Source organism: Schistocerca serialis, chromosome 3 (assembly GCF_023864345.2).
Source record: "Schistocerca serialis cubense isolate TAMUIC-IGC-003099 chromosome 3, iqSchSeri2.2, whole genome shotgun sequence".
Classification (NCBI taxonomy): domain Eukaryota; kingdom Metazoa; phylum Arthropoda; class Insecta; order Orthoptera; family Acrididae; genus Schistocerca; species Schistocerca serialis.
The window spans coordinates 327751691-327772411 of NC_064640.1; the positions used below are offsets into that span (position 1 = coordinate 327751691).

Consider the following 20721-nt stretch of genomic DNA (forward strand, 5'->3'; position numbering starts at 1 on the left):
GTGTATTCGTTTCTCCTTGTAGACTAAGAATATTCCCCACTGTTCTACCAATAAACCGAGGTCAGTCACCTGCTTTACCTACTACTGAGCCTGTACGATTATTCAATTTTACATCCCCACTAAGGGGGGTGTTAAACAAGAGAATTTGTGTAGCTTGACCGATTCCATTTGTGACTCAGTGATATTGTAGACATGAAATACTACATTTTTACGGTTTGTGAATTGCAAAATTTTGCATTTATGAACATTTAAAGGGAGGCGCCAATCTTTGAATTACTTGGAAAATATATCAAGACCTGACTGTATATTTACGCAGTTCTTATGAGAGAGAATTCATTATACGTAACTGCACCACTTGCAAAGGTTTGAGGTCAGTATTAATATTGTCTGTTCGGTCATTAATGCACTACTTGATCAGAAAGGCTACCATCACACTTCCCTGGGACACACCAGATGTTACTTCTTCGTCTGTCGACGACTATGCATCTTCTGTACAGAGAAATCCTCGATTCAGTCTCAAATTATTTGATACCCCATGTACTGTATAGTCGTCTTTCTTTATTAAGCATTGGTGTGGTACTGACTCACATAATTTTCAGAGGTCAGGAAACATTGCATTTATTAGACTACCTTAACCCTTTCAGTACTACAGTGAGCCAGTGGGGATTTGCTGCATGTTATTACTATGTATCAGAGTCGAACTGGTAAACCAAAACCTGCTTATGTTTAGCAGAATTCTTATAATTACGACTTGCACCTGTAGTTTGTGTATCTTCAAGTTTCGCTGTTAACCGTCTGCTCCTCTCCCCACCATATTGTCGCATCGGATTTGGTTGCGCCTGCAGATAGTCAGCCCAATGAACAGAGTTGCAAAGCGGACTGCTGTGGCGCCTTCCCGAGAATTACGTGTCAATAAACTGCACGCACGTTTGGCGTTTGCCGCTTCAAACATTCCCATATTGAGCACCTGTAATATCAAGTAAAATATTGGAGGGATGCTCTATTCACTCATGTATGTCTGTATTCTGAATGTCTTTTATTTTTTTCACAGTCGTCGTCCGAAACATTGGAGGTTCTTATGAACATGTCATTACGTCCAACCCCTACCCGCAATGGAAAACAAAACGGCCCAAAAATATTCATTTTTTAAATTTTGAAAGTGGTATTAATTAAAGTAAACGTACGTTAATGTCTTTCACATCGAAAGAAATTTGTAGTGAAAGGATTATCCATTTGTAAGGAGTGCTGAGTGATATTTTTTTCACTTCCACTGCAGATCTGACATTATAGAGGGACCTGCGATACAATTTGGATGACCTTATTTTCATTATATATATTTATGTTATAGAAAAACATGGGTTTCTACTTACACATACACTGATGTAGCAAAATATTATGACTACCAGTTTAATAGCTTTCTTTCTCTCTTTGGAATGAAATACATCACTGATTCCGCGTATCTGGAATGCTACAGTTTGTTTGTAGGTTTGTGAAGGTATGTGACATTCAATAACTACGCACAGTTCATGCAATTCGCGTAAATAACGAGCCGCTGATTTGCGTGCCGGTGAAGGCTCCCAATAGCGACCCAGATTGAGTTCCATAGGATTTACTTCAGGCGAACTTGGTCGCCGAGATATCAACGTGAGTTCACTATAACGATCCGCAAACCACTATACCACGGTTCTGGCTCCAAGTCACAGACAGCTTCAACATGACATCGCCGACGGGGAAGATATCAAGCATGAAGGGATGCAGATGGTTCGCATCTGTCGGCATGTCATCTATTACTACCACAGGCCCCATGCAAGCGCAGGAGAATGTCTTCCATAGCATAACACTGTTCCCACGCCTTCGTTCGTTGCGCGCTGCACGTTTCGAGCAGCAGTTCACCTCGGTGATGGCGTTTGTTGAGACGACCATCGATCTAGTGTAGCAAAAATGTGATTCATCCGAAGAGCCGACACGTTTTCATTAATCGACAGTCAAACCCCGATGATCCCGTGCCCACTGTATCGTAATTGTCGATGTCGTTGGATCAACACGTAAACACGTAGGGGTGGTTTACTGAGGAGCTTTATGTTCAACAAAGTATGATGAACAGTGTGCTCCGAAACACTTGTGTGTGCACCAGAATTGTGCTCTTCCGACAGAGATGCCACAGATCACCATTTATCCTACTTTACAGAGCAGACAAGCCTCCGAATCCCAGGTTCTGTGAATAGTCGGGGACGTCCAACCATGTAGCGCCTGGTGGTAGTTTCCCTGTTCTTCTACCTCTTTCCGTAGAAGCTCACACTAGTAGCAGGTGAACATTTGACCACCTTCGCTATTTTCGAGATACTCGTTCATAGGTTCTGCGTAATAACACTCTGCCCTTTTTTTCAAAGTCGCTTATCTCAATGGATTTACCCATTCGAAGCCCATATCTTCGCCAGTGTTAACCCTCGTCCCCTCGTCCGTGTCTGCTCCGCTTATATACTTTTGTTACGCGTCACGTGCCCACAATGTGGCATACAGAGTCGTGCTGGGCAGTGGTCATAATGTTTTGCTTTGTCAGTGTATATTGTGTAGATGGACTGACATACATTTAACATAGTTGGCAACTGTATTTTGACTGTGGATCTATATATGCTGAATTAAGGTAGTAATAAATTTGTAATGACAGTAACTTGGCACTTTAGCAGCTACGTTGTCATATGTTTACAAAGTATGAGGGCTGTATGTTTACAACAATCGTAGGTGCTAGTAATTTTTAGGTGTTTATTGGACAGATGTTTCTCATTCGGCGTGTATGCTTTTGTTAACTTCTAAAATTGGTAATTTTTCGTAAATTATGACATTCTCGTACGTACTGGAATGACGCTCTGACATATGTTTCCAGACTATGTATATGAGCAACGATGTTAAGGTTTTATTTTGGTGTGCGTCATCTTTGGCCGTACTCTACGCTTTGAATTTATCCGGTTTCTTTTTCGAATATTTCAAAACATTTTTTAAACAGTATTGAGGTTTAAGCTATGTTTGTCTTGTGGTTGGTTTCTTATACGTATAAGAATTGCAAGTTCCTCGAGAATGTTCATGATAGGAACTTTCGGATTTGTTTGAAGTACCTACAATGCGTTTTCAATACTATATACAGTGTGTTGAACGGTATTTTAAGAGGAGAAAAATTTATTTGGTGGTTATCGCTACTTCTAATGTGTTCTTTAAACCTTGAGAGAAAGTTTCTTCCTATCCGGCCTTTGTAGAAATAGTTACAGCTGTTGCATGTGTTTCGGTATAAATCAGGGCTAGCATAGACCACTCGTTTAGTGTTACCTGATCATAATCGCAGTTCTAGGTTGTTAGTGGTCCGAATAATGCGATAATTTAGTCCAAGACTGGACTCTTGTAAGTACTTGGAATGTATTTTGTTTTCTTTCTAGATATTGTTTCTTTGATTGGTAGTATTTCGCTGTGCACTCTGTTGAAATTCGTTATAATTTAGTGACGATATTAGGGCCAAATTTTTTTTATGCTCAATGTGTGGAGTGTGTACATCTCTTTTTTAATTTTGGGTGATTCTAGTGGTAGATTTGGCAGTCTGTTAAGATGGGGCGAAAATATGCAAGTTTTTGTGACATTGGGTGACAGGAGTTAGCATGTATTATGCAGTCCGTGGAGGTATGCTTTTATAATGGTCGAATTTGTGTTAGCCATCCTTTTTGCTGATGTCATATGAGCTCGACCGAAGGCGGGAAACAAATGATCTCAGTATGTTAGAGAAAAGCTTGAAAATTCTTTCTGGAAACGAGACGAGTCTAGCGGGTGGTGCGCAGGTACCTCGGCGTGGTGGGCGTGACGCCGACGCCGGGCCCGGCGCAGCCGTCTGCGGGGGAGGTGCAGGCGGACAGCCCGCTGACGGAGGCGCGCGCGCTCTGCTCGTCGCTGCCCGGGCTGGTGCAGCAGCAGGTGGCCGAGTGCGTGGACAAGCCGGGCGCCATACACTCCGTGTCCGACGGCGCGCGCCGCGGTATCCAGGAGTGCCAGTACCAGTTCCGCAACGAGCGCTGGAACTGCACCACCAAGAACGACGAGCAGAGCGTCTTTGGCAACATCCTCAAGAGAGGTACGACTCTCTTTCTTACTGCACAAGTATCTTCTGCGCTTTTGTATGCTTTCTCTGACGTCACATTAACGATTTTCAGAGCGATGTCCGAAGATTTTTTTGTGCATGGTGTATTCAAATAATTAGCCTTTATTATTAAAACTGAATAGTGCCAATGATAAGTGTTAGATGGATCATGCTCAATGTACATTCTCAGATCAAAAGTATCTGGATACCTATCAGTAGACACTAATGTGCGGCGTGTTCACACTTGACGTGTATGACGACGTGAACTCTGCAACCTGACGCTTTCAGTGAGGTGTCCGAATGTCTGTGGAGGAATAGCAGCCTACTCTTCCTCAAGAACCAAGACTACAGGAGGTAGAGATACTGGACGCTGATGTCTGCAGGGAAGTCGACTTTCTGACTCCTCCCATTGGGCTCAGGTCGGAACTCTCTACAAGCCAGTCCATTTAAGGAATGTACTTTATGATAGGGTGTATTGTCATGCTGACATAATCATCGTCTCCGAACTGCAATGCTACTGTACACAGTACACAATGCTGTAAAATGTGTTCAATTTCTCCGCATTTACTGTTTTCTTAAGAACAATAAGAGGACAGTGTGGTGTCACCGCCAGACACCACACTTGTTAGGTGGTAGCCTTTAAATCGGCCGCGCTCCGTTAGTATACGTCGGAACCGCGTGTCGCCACTATCAGTGATTGCAGACCGAGCGCCGCCACACGGCAGGTCTTGTCTAGAGAGACTCCCTAGCACTCGCCCTTGTTGTACAGCCGACTTTACTAGCCATGGTTCACTGTCTACATACGCTCTAATTTGCAGAGACGACAGTTTAGCATAGCCTTCAGCTACGTCATTTGCTACGACGTAGCAAGGCGCCATATTCAGTTACTATGAATGTATTCTGAACAGATAATATTGTGAATCATGTACCGTCAAGAACGACGTTCATCATTAATGGATTAAAGTTAAGTATCAAACTAATTACGTCCGCTTTCTGAATTCTCATTCCTTGTCATGTTCCAGACCTCACGTCAGTATAGTTCTTCCCTCCTCACGCTAGCCTGCGTGAGTTAAACGCGTGCATTTCGGCCTCCATTCGTAACACGGTGTTGGTTCTTCTGCCAACACAACACACCACATCCTAAACACGGAAACACACCCATGCTTTAACACCGCCTCCTCTGTACTTTACTATTACAACTACACATGATAGCAGACAACGTTCTCTAAGCCTTCGTCAAATCCAGACCCATCCGTCAGACTGCCATAGGGTGTACAGTGATTCATCGCTCCAAATCAGTCGTTTCCAGCCATCCACTGTCCAGTGGTGACGCTCTGTTTACACCAACTCAAGCGTCGCTTCTCATTGATTAAAGAAATGTGTGGCATATGGCGAGCTGTTCGACCATTGTTACCCGGCCTTTTTAACTCCTACGCACGTTCGTTGTACTAGCTGTTAGCACTCTGGAACACAAAAGTAACGCCTTCCCTTGATTTCAGGCGATTTTTTACAACCACACTCCGCAACTCTCGATGAACCCTGTCCGTCAGTAGATGAGGTATGAATTGTCGTTTTTATCTGTGGTTGTTCCTTCGCGTCTCCACTTCACAATAACTACAGAAAACAGTCGATCTGTGTACTTTTAGAAGTGTTGAAACGTCCCTGGTGGATTTTTTCCTCAGCTGCCATCCAATGACTTGTCCAATTTCAAAAACATTGAGCTGTCCTGACCGACACGTTTTGCTGTTACTCCTCCACTGATCCCACAGTACTCCATGCCTCCTTTTATACTGGTGAGTCCGGCTCTCGTGACATCTACTGCTTCATTCCGAGTCACATACGGGAATCCACATACTTTTTATCAGGCAGTGTATAATTTCTCTCATCATCGGTGGACTGTAGTTTTATCCAGCCGCAAGATGATGGATCAGTCTCTCCATAATGCTAGTAATTTGATTGCGGTCGTGGCCTTCAAGGTTTGCGTGACTTTCGCACGACATCAACTGTGTCCCAGCAGCTATGAAAGTAAACTGCTATAAAATATCAGGAATCATTTACTAAGAGAGGTGTTCTACTAGTACAGAACAACATCGACTGAGGTTCTGTTGGTAATATTAGGCTTACTAGCTCTAGGCCTAACCGTAAGAAAGAGAAGAAAACATTAATAGCTCAGAAAGGGCGAATATGACAAGGTAACGGAGACGCTGTGCACAAGAGCCAGGAAATTAGGACATGCGTTGATAGGGGATGGCAAGATATCTGGGACAGGGCAGAAACAGGGAGGAGAACATACCAGTTCCTTCCTAACATACAACAAAGAACAAGAATGACACTTGCTTTCGACGAAGTGAGCTATACGCTACCTGTAGGGACATGGTCCATATCCCAGATACTTACTGAATATGCAACAGTGCACCACAGGCAGTTATGAATGTAGAACAATCGACACCGGGGATCACATCGTCTGTGAATGTGCCATTTGAAAAAAATGTTACAGCCCAAGACATGAACGTCTCTGGTAATACAACGGTCAATACCATAATAAGGAATGAGGAACCGTGGCATAGCTGAATCATTTACAGCTAAAATATCAGCTTATGAACAGAAAACCTGCATGGTTGAGAGAACCAAGAGGAGGCCATACATCATGATAACGAGACGCGCCACGGCAAAACATCCACCTAAAAAACCTTCTGGAAGAAGTGAGGAGATGAGCCACGGGGAGGACCAGAAAGCCGGCCGCGGTGGTCTCGCGGCTCTAGGCGCTCAGTCCGGAGCTGTGCGACTGCTACGGTCGCAGGTTCGAATCCTGTCTCGGGCATGGATGTGTGTGATGTCCTTAGGTTAGTTAGGTTTAAGTAGTTCTAAGTTCTATGGGACTGATGACCACTGATGCTAAATCCCATAGTGCTCACAGCCATTTGAACCATTTTTGAGGACCAGAAAGGAGTTCCCGAGACCCTGACAGCCATCCCCCAATCTCTACACCTCTGATAGCATAGCAGCGCAGCCCTTGTTGATCCTGAGTTGTACCTCAGTGTGCCCGGAGCTAACCATCCAGACAAAGGAGAGACCTAACTTGGTTCTGATACCAATTACAGTAGTGTAGTGTAGTGTGCTGTGAAGTAAGGTGTTGTATAATAGAGTAACCCAGAATTATACATTACAAACTTTGTAATCTACAGACGAGTAGAGTGTGCCTTCTGGAATCTGAATGAACAGACATCTATCCGCCAGATGGCCAAGTGGTAGTATGGATTTTTATGTGTGTTCTATGTAGATTACCCCCGCCCCCAGTTAACCCCAGTTAAACAGCATAATGCTTAGTTATTACCAGTACATTTTAAACTATGTTACAAATAGTATGTGCTATATTCATGGCAATTCATGTGGAACATTCGGTGGTCTGTTCTTTTGTATACATAACAGACTAAAAGAAAATATCAAATAAATAAATAAATCTTCTACTAGCACGAGCATGAACTAACTAATGGGTGAGCCCACATTCTCCTCCGGGGGCTGTACACCTATAAGATCCCAATGTTGGAACAATTTCGTGGAGCAGTTTGTGCTTGGAGCTCGCGGTATAGAGATGAGTCGGTCGGCTGCCCTCGCGCGGTGTCCGAGTCGAATTTTGAGCTCTATGTGCCGGTTGGTTGGTTGGTTGTTTTGGGGAAGGAGACCAGACGGCGTGGTCATCGGTCTCATCGGATTAGGGAAGGATGGGGAAGGAAGTCGGCCGTGCCCTTTCAGAGGAACCATCCCGGCATTTGCCTGGAGTGATTTAGGGAAATCACGGAAAACCTAAATCAGGATGGCCGGACGCGGGATTGAACCGTCGTCCTCCCGAAAGCGAGTCCAGTGTCTAACCACTGCACCACCTCGCTCGGTATGTGCCGGAATTCGTGTTTTGAAGTGTTTAACTTCTTGAAGTTGGGAGTTTGTTATCATTGGTGATCGACACAGTTACTTTCTCAATAGGAACGACTACATGAATCGGAAGCCCATACCTGTGCCCAACCGTGGAATTATTTTCAGATCTTCTACGATTTTCTAGGAGATCGTTATGATTTAGGAAGCGTGAAAATGCTCATTAGAAAGAGAGACCTTATGAGAGAGTGAAGCAATTAGCTAGCTAGAGGTGGTGCTCAATGAAAAGAGCAGACTAGGCGAAGTCAATAGAAGGCAAAGAATTATATTTATTTTCGCAGAAAGCCAGCCGCGGTGGCCGAACGGTTCTAGACGCTACAGTCTGGAACCGCGCGACCGCTACGGTCACAGGTTCGAATCCTGCCTCGGGCATGGATGTGTGTGATGTCCTTAGGTTAGTTAAGTTTAAGTACTTCTAAGTTCTAGGGGACTGATGACCTCAGATGTTGAGTCCCATAGTACTCAGAGCCATTTGAACCACTTCTTTTTTTTTTTTTCTTTCGCGGAAACTTGAAGACTGATGTTTGGAAATTGTAAATTTGTGTAAGATCTTATGAGACCAAACTACTGGGGTCATCTGTCTCTGAGCTTAAACACTACTTAATCTAACTTAAACTAACTTACACTAAGGACAACACACACACCCATGCCGGAGGGAGGACTCGAACCCCCGACGGGGAGAGCCGCACGGACCGTGACAAGGCGCCTCAAACAGCGCGGCTACCACTCGCGGCAATGAGAGAACACCCATCACAGTAGTTCGACGATATTTTAAAATTCTCAAGAGTGGAACATGTTTTAAGCTTAAAATTTTGGTTCGCCTGCAATAACGCGTTGTAATTCTCACAAAATTTAAAAGGAATTTAATTTCTAATGTTAAGTCCAATAGTGCTCGGAGCCATTTGACGCATTTTTGAAAAAATTCGTGGAAAGCTGAATGTAAGAGATATGCATTATTTGGCCGCTGGGAAATCGCTCTGGCCGCGGCAGGCTGGACATCTGAGATAATATAGCGTGAGAGATGTATGTGCCGCCAGCGCGATGAGTGCCTAGCGAACTACTTGCTTGTGGCAAGGAAAGCGCTCACTCAGGTCTTTCCTGGTCGCCGAATAACACGTTATATCGTTATCAAATAGCGTACACTTACGCTTCATTTGACTCTGTGGTGTCACCGTCAGACACCACACTTGCTAGGTGGTAGCCTTTAAGTCGGCCGCGGTCCGTTAGTATACGTCGGACCCGCGTGTCGCCACTATCAGTGATTGCAGACCGAGCACCGCCACACGGCAGGTCTAGAGAGACTTCCTAGCACTCGCCCAGTTGTACAACCGATTTTGCTAGCGATGGTTCACTGACAAAATACGCTCTCATTTGCTGAGACGATAGTTAGCATAGCCTTCAGCTACGTCATTTGCTACGACCTAGCTAGGCGCCATGTTCAGTTACTATTGATATTGTGAATAATGTACAGTCAAGAGCTACGTTCACCATTTATGGATTAAAGTTAAGTATTCCACCAGCTACGTCCGTTTTTCTAAATTCTAACTTCCTTGACCTGTTCCAGACCTCACGCCAGCCTGCGTGAGCTAAAACGCGTGCCTTCCGGCTTCCTCTAATAAAACGGTGTTGGCTCTCCTGCCAACCCACAACAGACTCCACTGGTCTTCTTTTTCTAGGGGAAACTCTGAGAGAAAGTCTATAGACAGGTTTGACGACCCAAGAGAATTTGAAATATCGCATTGTTACAGACTGTGCTATGACGTCTTAGAAATCTCTTCAGCCTGTACAGAAATCCTTGCACTAGCGACTGCAGACGTGTAGTTTACTAGAGGGTGAACATTTCGAATTCTTGATGACATTCATGGAACCCATGAAAAAAAGTGTTTATATTCACATTCTGTTGCGATTTCCTTTTTGTTATAGCTTCTGATGTAATTTTGCAATGTGCGTGAGGTGTTCAATAAGTAACGCAAAACACTTTTTTCTTTACCAGCATCAGTAGAAGTAACGCAGAATTTACTGTGAGACATCGTGGAATATTTTCGCTTCGGTCCCTATAGTTTCATAAAGTTCCGACTGGTAGTGGCACTTTACGTAGCCTTCAAAAGTGCCGTCTGTAACGTAGGTACATCCCAAGGAGACAGTTGTCACTGAGTCTGTTTTGGAGGAAAACCAGAGCTTCGTAGATATTCATAGGGGCTTGTAGGATGTCTACGGAGATCTGGCAGTGAACAAAAGCACGGTGTGTCGTTGGGCATAGCGTCTGTCACTATCACAATAAGGTCGCGCAAACCTGTCCGTTCTCCCACGCGGTGGCCGGCCGCAAACACTTGTGACTCTCCTGCAGTGCTGGAACTTGGGGGCACTCTTATTCGAGGTGATCTACGGATCACAAATAAACACTTCGCTGTGCAGCTGGTCGTCTCTTTTGATAGCGCTAATACGTTGGTCCTCCAGTTGGGTTACTGAAAGGTGTGTGCCCGCGAAGTTCCTCAGCGCCTATCAGGAGAGCAACGAAGGACTATCTGTGCGGAATTGCATGCACTTTACGAGGCTTATCGCCACAATTTTTTGTCGAACACCGTTGCAGGCTATGAAAATTGACTTCGAAAGGGTAACAAAACGGCAATCTATGGAGTGGCGCGACACTACGTCTCCTCGGAAGAAAAAGTTCAGATCTGCACCCTTAGCCGGTAAACTCACGGCGACTGTTTTCTGAGACTCTGAACGGGCTATTCTGTTTGATGCTGTACCTGATAGTGCAACGATCAACTCTGTTTTGTGCTACCCTCAGGAAATTAAAGAAAGGAGTACAGCGTATTCGTCGTCACAAAAATACCAACGAACTTCTCCTTCTCCGTGACAACGCGAGGCCTCATACAAATCTGCGCACCCGAGAGCAGCTTACAACACTTCATTGGACTGTTCTCCCTCAACCACCATATGGCCCGACTGACATTTATGAAAAAACTGAAAAAGTCCGAAATTTTCGAAGTTTCTTGACTGTTGAATTTTTAGCCAGCATTAATTTTGTACGAAAAACTTTGTTTCTCAATCTTTCCAACCATATGAACGTCTTAAAAAGTAGAATCTTCTACCCCATATTTGCAAGGCATAGGCTTTTTTTACCGAAAATTTTATTAAACTAAATATGCATTCTCCAAAACATTTTTTTCGTCGATCTCACCTGTTTGAATTATTCCAATTACCAACCTATTTCTCGATACTAATTTTGTTATTTTTCTTGGTGCTACTTAATGTGATTTATTTACACGAAAAATACAGCTATGATGAGCTGAAAATTCTTTTGCGCCTGTATCGTTAGGAATACCTAATGGCCAGTCGCGCAAGACGGTATCACTGAAACTAAATGACTTTCGTATGGCTTCAGAAAAAGTTATTTAAGAATACGCTCATTTAACGCAGCAATTATATCTGAAGGATTCTTACGTCGGTCGAAACAATTCGTGTTCAGAATGACCAAATCGGAATTTCTTTTGAACAGCATTCACACCTAGGTGATTCTTACTATTTCCTTTCGCTCAATACACTACCGCTTTTTCTTTGTCTGGTAAGGTACGTTAATTCCTGGCGTTCCTTTCGGAGACAATTGATTAGTAGACGTGGCACTATCGCTCTAAAATTCTTCACGATTATTACGTACGTAATTTTTTACGTCGTTGTTAGATTCACAATCTGATATGCAGTTGTTTAGTCGTTTACAGCGACGTGTCAGTGCTATTAAAATGTTCGATCAAAAGTTTAAAACCGTTTCACACACCATAAAATCTTCACATGTGTTTTCTGGTGATGGCGTCAGTTGGTGAAACATTCACAAGTTTCCCCATCACTCATGGGCAAAGACTGAAAAACTCGAAGTAGTGAGAAATGTGTGTTTCTAAATACTTACCATAAATTAAAAGACAGAGCCTCCTCCCCCCCCCTCCCCAAAAAATGTATATTAGCTTTCTTTTTAACGAAACTTTGAAGCGTCATTCGTCTTCGACAAACGCTGCGGTGTTATCAAGTGGCTGCACTTTCCATATCACACGCATAACGCTCACCGTAACGCTGGCGCAATCTAGGAGTATTCATTCCTTAGCTGCAAGCGCCAAGAAAGGAAATAACTATTAACGTGATTCCTTTTTTTAGGTAACTTCCAGTTCATATCAGCAGTCGACGTTTAGCAAGAGATTTTAACTGACGTGACCTACGAGTGGCAAAAAAACTCAAGGCAGGGTTCGAACGTGACAAGTCTGACAATTCCCTTGTCATCTCCTTCAAACTGGAATGCCCCATCAGCCTGATGTCACAATTCCGTATAACAACACGAACTTCAGCATGAGGCAGCAATCGGGTTCATGTTAAAACGATACATCCTAAATTGTAAATACATCAATTTTATACGAAACTAGTAATCGGATTTTGAAAAATGAAACGCTAATGAATTTGTCGCTTTTCTAACAATGATACTAGTAGCAGAAGTTGCTATAGTTCCATTTGAAAAGAAACGGAAATGATACCGATATCAATGTGATTAATATCAGAAATTGCTATAGTTCCATTTAAAAAAAAAAAAACGAAGATTATACCGACATCCATGTAATTAATATAGGTTTTAAGAGAGTCTGTACATCATTTAGTGGAGATTTCTTCGCGATTTATTTGTGTGAAGACACCTGACTGTATACGGTGCTTCAGCTAACCAGTTCACCTCAGATATATCCAGAAGCGTTCAAGGTATTTTAATTTTAATTCTTTATTCACAGAAATGAATCGCGAAGAAATCTCCACTAAATGAGATATAGACTCTTTTCAAAGATATATTAATTAGATGGATGTCGGTATCATCGTCGTTTTTTGAAACAGCCTGAAAGCATGAAGGGCTGTTGCCGGGTAGATTGTGCTGAGAAGTAATTGTTAAGAAAAAGTTTAATACTTTGCGCGTTTCCGAGTTAATTAGCACTGAAGTTAACCAATCAGGCTACTGTGCGACGGTGTTGTGAAACGTATTCTTCATTTGTCGTCCTAAATCCGAACAAGAGATCGACGCAGAAATTGGACAGCGATCGAACCCAAGCCAAAGTTTGAGCTGGGTCATGAACTATCATCTACACCATTTGAACAACTGAAAATAATTGTCTGTGGCGGACTGCTTGAACTCGCTCTCGCAACAGCCTGAGTGGCTAACTTGAACGCTAATTAAATCGGAAACGGCGCAGCACCCTCAGAAGTTTTTCAGACTGTTTCTGACCATCCTGTATACAGGTTTCTTTTTCTTTTTTTTCTTTTTTTTAAGTATTCCTTATCTTGAGAGATCGTAGTATGGACCAAAACAAGACAAAATTGTCCAGTAAATATGGGCTCTAAAATGCATACCATAAAAGTTATGAGCACTTGTTCATCTTGGCTACTGTGAAACACATCTCTTCTACTGTAAGCTCTTTGCTGTTACGAACGAACTACAAAATGCAGCAAACAAATGAGGACACAAAAAAATGGTTCAAATGGCTCTGAGCACTATGGGACTTAACTTCTGAGGTCATCAGTCCCCTAGAACTTAGAACTACTTAAACCTAACTAACCTAAGGACATCACACACATCCATGCCCGAGGTAGGATTCGAACCTGCAACCGTAGCGGTCACGCGGTTCCAGACTGAAGCGCCCAGAACCGCTCGGCCACAAATGGGGACACATTCCTCTGTTATTTTCGACGGCTACAGCATCCATGCATGTGTTAGTGTGGTACTGTAAACCGCATTTACAGTTTTGGATAAGTGCAGCGCGTACATCAATTCTAATGGAACCAGTCTGTATTCCAGACGAGGCTTGTTTCACGCGAGATGGGACTGACAGTTTTGATGACCAATATGTGTATGGATTGATGCAAACGCACACGCAGTTGAAGAAGCAAGGTATCAGCGCAGATTTACAGTTAATGTATCTGCACGAATTATTGGCGATAGACTGAAAGAAAATTACTTGCTACCAAACAGGCGGACTGGTGCAAGGTACGGTCAGTTCCTATCAAATGATTTGCCTATCCTGCTGGGGAGGTACCGTTCAAATATCGACTGGATATGTGACTCATGCGTTATGGCCCACCAGCCAATTTTCTCTGAAATGTCCGAGAACATCTCATAAAGACATATACATTGGTCTGGGGGTCCAGTAAATTGACCAGCTCGTTCCCTAATTTTAATCTATTGGGTTTTTTGTTGTACGGCACTTGAAATCTTTAGTGAATGCAAACCCCATTATTGATGTACACACTCTACAGGAACGAGTCATCACATTCTGACACTGCATCCTGTACAACGTTGAACATGCCTTACTACGAACGAACACCATATTGACCATCTCCTTTAACGATAGCTCACACGTGCAGGTCATATCTAATACCAAGCAGATTACATTAAAAGCTCTGTTGTTTCGCAGCAGCAGAATAATGTGTTCTCATTAGTTTACTACAGTCTGTATGCCGTTCGCAGTAGCGAAGAGCGTGCAGTAGAAGAGATTTGTTTCACAGCAGCGAAAATGAACAACTGCTCATAGACCTGAAGGTATGTATTTTATTATCCATGTTTACTGGGCACTTCTTCTCGTTTTGGTCCATACTACCACCACCCAAAATATGAAATACTTTTTTGAACACCCTGTATAGCCCCAAATCGACTTCCCTTGAAACTGCGTTTAGCTGCTGTCGTGACTCAATACATTATTGTCGGAAAACCCCTGCAAGTCCATAATCATATATTAACCACCATAATCTTAATTTTAATGTAAATTATTTTATCTAACCTTTATTAATTCAGAATAGAAGACATAAAACTGTGACAGGTTAAAACTTGAGTATGGACCAGGACTCAAAACTGGACCAATGTGTTTCCCACGCTGCGGTCGTATGGACTGAGGTATCCAGGCACGAGTAATGGCGTGGCTTACAGCTTTCATCTCCCAGCTCCACTCTCCCGCTTTCCAGACACTTGAGAAGCTCTCACCGAATGACGTGGCGCTGTAGTTGAAGCACGGAACAAGCATTCTGAGAGGAGTGAGGTTCAAATCCTCGTCCAGCCATCTGTATATTGGTTTCGTGTTTTCCATAAATCATATAATGAAATATCAAGATAGTTCCTTCGAAAAGGCTTCAGCCTATTAATTTCCCTATTTTCCTCTTCCCAACGTCTGTGAACCGTCTTAAACGAAATAACGGTCATGACAAGGGCAGTGTGCTAATTTGTAGTCTGCAAAACCTTTGTGTACAACTTGACGAGAATTCCCTCAGGGTCAGTTATCTCCTTTTCTGGGTGATGAGAAGAGCAAACTCACCGTACAAAGTCACAACAATGTCGCGTAAAGTAGCCAGCCATGCTATACTGATAAGGTGAGATTTCATTCAAGCCATATGGATTGGCAGACGTACGCGTTTAGAACGAGTGCTGGGGGACAAAGGTTATTTTTATTTTGCACTAAACTTATTTTATAGAAATGGCATTGAACGGTTGATTAGACAGTTCACGCTCATAGATATTACATAAATTCTGCCCATATTGTTCAATTAAGTGATTGTAGAGACAGGAAGGAAGGATGAAAGGAAGAAAAGGACTTAATGACTAGTCGACGACGTGATCGTTAGAGACAGGCCTTAAACTCGGCGTTTGGGAAGGATGCGAAAGGAGGTTTCCAAAGAAACCGTTCCGGCACTTAGGGAACCCAGGTCGTAGAGACATGAGTGAGCGAAAACAAGGTTGTCATACCATAATTAATCATAGTGTTGAATCAAAAGTCTGTAAAGTTAGGAAGATAATCTGTGATTACCAAGATGTACTAAAGAAACTGCCTGCACTACACTAGTGCGTCCTCATGTGGAGTACTGCTGGGCGGTATTAGATCCTTACCAGATATATTAACGGAGTACATCGAGAAAGTTCAAAGAACAGCAGCACGTTTCGTATTATCGAGAAGTAGGGGAGAGAGTATCATTAACATGATACAGGAATTTGGAATGGACATAATTAAAACACAGGCGTTTTTCGCTGTGGTGGAATCTTTCGCGAAATTTCGATCACCAACTTTCTTCTTCGAATGTGAAAACAGTTGGTTGACGCCGACCTACGTAGGAAGAAACGATCGTCATAATATAATAATGGAAATCAGAGCTCGCACGTAAAGATATAGGTATTCGTTGTTTTTTTCGTGCGCTTTTCGAGATTGGAATAACAGAGAATTATTGTGGCAATGAACTCTCTGCCAGGCACTTAAGTGTGATTTGCAGAGTATCCATGTAGTTGAACATGTAGAACGGCGTCAAGTAAATGATAAAAAACAAAGCTTAGCAGCCAACAGCAAGCATTCAGCTCTTGCACGAGAATGTGGGTAACAAATGGCACAAACTCGGAAGCATTGTACGCTACGTGCTGAATAAATTTGTTCTGTGGACGGTAGTGAAAGATGGGGAAGACCCATCATGGTTCAAAAACAATTTTGGTACATTATTACGAAAACATCAAGAGATGCACAGGAGATTCAAACAAAGCCGAGTCCTTGCAGACAAACAGTGACTGAACAACATCAAATCAAGCGTAAGAACGGGTATGCGAGAAGTATTCATTCAGTTTCGAAACAAGATATTACAAGTCGAGTCATTAGAAAACATTAGCAAGTTTTGGTTAAAATGGTACAAATGGCTATGAACACTATGGGACTTAACTTCTGAGGTCATCAGTCCCCTAGAACCTAGAACTACTTAAACCTAACTTAAGGAGATCACACACATCCATGCCTGAGGCAGGATTCGAACCTGCGACCATAGCGGTCGCGCGGTTCCAGACTGTAGCGCCTAGAACCGCTCGGTCCCTCCGGCCAGCATGAAATTTTGGTACTTCAAGTATCAGCCAACGGATTGGAACCTATCTATATAGACATCGATTATCAAAATCGTACCTAATCTGAGGACGATAAAATGAAGGTCGAAATTCTAAATTCTGTCTTCAGAGATTGTTTCACCAAAGAGGATTACAATAATCAATTTCGACCGCCATATTGATGCGAAAGTGACTGATACGAAGTGAGTAAACAACTAGTACAACGGAGTGTTTCATGTCATTTGAAGGAGGAGCATGTGGTTCCAGAAACAAATGTACTTATAAATTATCTAAACAGATACTCGATCAAAATGAAAAGTTCCAGGGAAACAGAACCAGTGCGTCATTTTTAATCAGGAAGCATGTCCGTGTAGACTAACCGCTTTGCGTCCACGTGCCCACACTTGAACATTTGACCTGCTGCCCAGGGGAAAAGAAGTATTAATGGTTGCTCTTGAAATATGTACTTGGAGGTACACAGCCTAAAAATACAGGACTTGTAATAGCTATAATTGTTAATCTACAAATTACGTAAATACTCCTGTAATGTTATTCGGTACACTGTCCTCTATCACCAATAGAAATCTCTGCATTTATACCAGTTACTCCCGTATAAACGCTCTTTAGAGGTGATACAGAGATTTATGGTGTTGTCCTTAGCATACTTTTATAATTTGTGGGGATATTTGAAGAGCTTTGTGCGGAGGCTGCCAGCTGCCTCCCAACAAAAGAAAGTGTAATATAATGCGAGGAAATAAACTGAGCACTTCGATTTTACAAGCAGCGGCAAATCTCTGGAATCAGCCATAAACGTCTGACTAGAGAAATTTAAGGACAAAATCTAGCAGTGGGGTGTTAGATGCCACACTGACATTAAATGGAAGATTTTGAAGTGATAAGGTTGTTAGAAAGCTCCCTGTTCTTATAGTTCTTGAGTATTTTTGATGGGTCTGGCCCTTACCAAACTGGACTGATGTAAGAGATAAAAACAATTAGAAGAAGAGCAATGCGCTTTGTGCCAGGTTTGTGAACGTCACAGAAATGCTCAATAGATTCCAGTGAATGACAATAGATCAAAACCAATGTGCAACGAGGAACGCTATGGCTTTAAAATTCCGAAAATTTGCATGGCAATACTAACAGAGAAATATATTCTCTCCTCCAACACAAATCTCACGTAATGAACAAAATGGAATATACGGACAATAATCGGTTCTGGCACCTCGCATACAACAAATGGTGTGGATTTTTTCAGAGTACAGATGCCAACGTAGGCTTTTGTAAGCATTTTCGATGATTCATTTAGCTTCATCTTCCTACTGAACTACACAAGGAGTAAATACTCAACGAGAATGTTGTGGTAACGTATGTGGGAAAAAACACGAGTCCGTATTACAATTTTTTTATTGCGTTTCGTTATGTCATTTCTGTAGTCATACATGCCACGTCAGCGTGTCTGTATATGAGATGATGTGCTCGACGAATATAATAGATGTGAGACGATGAAATTTTCTTCTTCCAGGATTTATAGCAAACAGAAACTGAACCATAGTATGCCACCTACATTTCTTACGCAGTTAATGTAGATGTAATGTTTTATGACTTTTTGTGCACTTCCACTTCTAAATATTGTTAATTCTTTTTATTTGGGTGTTTCGACTAATTTTCCATACGGATGCTTAACAGGAACAACAGAGGTTTATAATGCACTAGCATCATCAATACAATATTCCATCAATATTTCATTTTCAAATTTCCAGCTACTCGTTTCATTATTGTTTCCTCTTCGTTTTTCTGTACAACACAACAGATCTTGTGACATGTGGAACTGATGAGTCTTCCAAGTAAACTGACGGTGCCCGTATAAAACGAAGTGTCTGTATAAAACCGGATGTTTGCTAAAATGTGAATCCGGAGTTCTGACATTCCGCAGAAATTCCGGTTCAGCATTCGTCTCACTAAAAGCTTGAGAAACCCTCTGTAGTCCGCGCCAAGTGGACAGCATTTTTTTGCGGTAATTGGCATTGGGTGTAGTTGATGATGTGTCACTGCTGGTATGTAGTGGCACTCTATAAAATACTGTGGCTCTAACCTCGTGTATAAATTACAGTCAGTGTGTATTCCCATTAAGATAAGTTTGCGGCTACTGACATTAGGGAAAAGAAAAAAATATTTTTAATGGCGTAACATCTGAGGAGGAGTGCTTATAGCATTCATCACTGTTTCTGGTGAGTTTATTTCTAGGCAAACTATTTTCAAAAAATTCCTGCTCTTAGCTTACATTTGGTCTAATTTTTCGACAAACCGACTTCAAGTGTTCCACTTTTCCCCCCGCAGCCAAGGTTACTAACACACATATTTCGGGGCGTGAAACCCTGAAGCAGCTGCTTCGAAAATGCAGAAAATTTTTTGCGTTTGGCCAATGAAAGATGAATAGCTGATGTACAGTAATAGCTGCTATTACTGTATTTCCACTTTAAAACCGAAGTTGATACCGATGTCCCCCTGGAAGTAATATAGCTATGTAAAGAGACCATAAGTCATTTATTCAGCAGTTTTTCACAATTCATTTGGGGGAAAATTAGAATTACAAAATCTTATACTGTTCAAGAAAGAGATGAGTTGAACAGATTAGTTCGAAAATGGCTCTCAGCACTGTGCGACTTAACTTCTGAGGTCATCAGTCGGCTAGAACGTAGAACTAACTAGACCTAACTAACCTAAGGACATCACACACATCCATGCCCGAGGCAGGATTCGAAACTGCGACCGTAGCGGTCACCCGGTTCCAGACTGTAGGGCCTAGAACCGCACGGCCACTCCGGCCGGCCCGATTAGCTGAATCACCTCGTTTAAACAACTATTATTTGCCCCAGTTCACCAAACGCTTTAACATTATTTATTTACTTACTGCTTTTTAGCCTGACCAGATTTGCGCCTTAAGCCCTTCTCTTATATCTGACTAGGAACAACATATCAGAAATATTACAGAACTATTCATAATAATAATACATCTTTTTGTGGTTGCGCTGAATTTCAATGATTTACATATTCAGGCATGTGGAACACTTTATGTCTGTTTGCATATTGTTTGCATATTACAGCATTCCTGATGGCCGCGCGGTTTCAGGCGCCATGTCACGGATTGCGCCCCCCCCCCCCCCCCCCCCCCCCCCCCCCCCCGCCGGAGGTTCTTGTCCTCCCTCGGGCATGGGTGGGTGCGTGTGTTGTTCTTAGCATAAGTTGGTTTAAGTTAGTTTAACTAGAGTAAGTCTAGGGACCGACAACCTCAGCAGTTTGGTCCCTTAGGAATTCACACACACATTTATAGCACTCCGCCTTCTTGTTGTTGTAATTGTAGTGGTCAACCGTGCATGTGCTCCACGTTGTGCCGTATTTCATGATGGACTGTTTGATGTATTGTAGGTACGATCATTTGAATTGTTCTAGGCGCTGCAGTCCGGAAGCGCGCGACTGCTACGGTCGCAGGTCCGAATCCTGCCTCGGGCATGGATGTGTGTGATGTCTTTAGGTTAGTTAGGTTTAAGTAGTTCTAAGTTCTAGGGGACTGATGACCTCAGATGTTAAGTACCATAGTGCTCAGAGCCATTTGAACCACATTTGAACAGCACGGAACGATAAGCTATAGTCTCCATATGCAACTATGCAGCCACTTTCGAATATCGAGACGGTGGTAGACGTTTCTTCTTCTTACAAGAGGCATAAAGCGATCTTCTCACAAACAAACAACATTCAAATGCGATTTATGAACGAGAAAACCGTTGTGTAATTACTCCTTATATACAGA

At 42.6% G+C, this 20721-nt stretch overlaps 1 protein-coding gene across 2 annotated transcripts in view; it reads left to right on the plus strand.

The window, feature by feature from the left end:
• The window catches only part of LOC126471606 (protein Wnt-16-like), an 803254-nt gene that overhangs the window by 420855 nt on the left and 361678 nt on the right, over nt 1-20721 (plus strand). For both annotated transcript variants that reach the window (XM_050099842.1, XM_050099843.1), the window contains exon 2: nt 3822-4111. In XM_050099842.1, coding sequence (XP_049955799.1) covers nt 3822-4111 — 290 coding nt within the window. The remainder of the gene's footprint in view (nt 1-3821; nt 4112-20721) is intronic.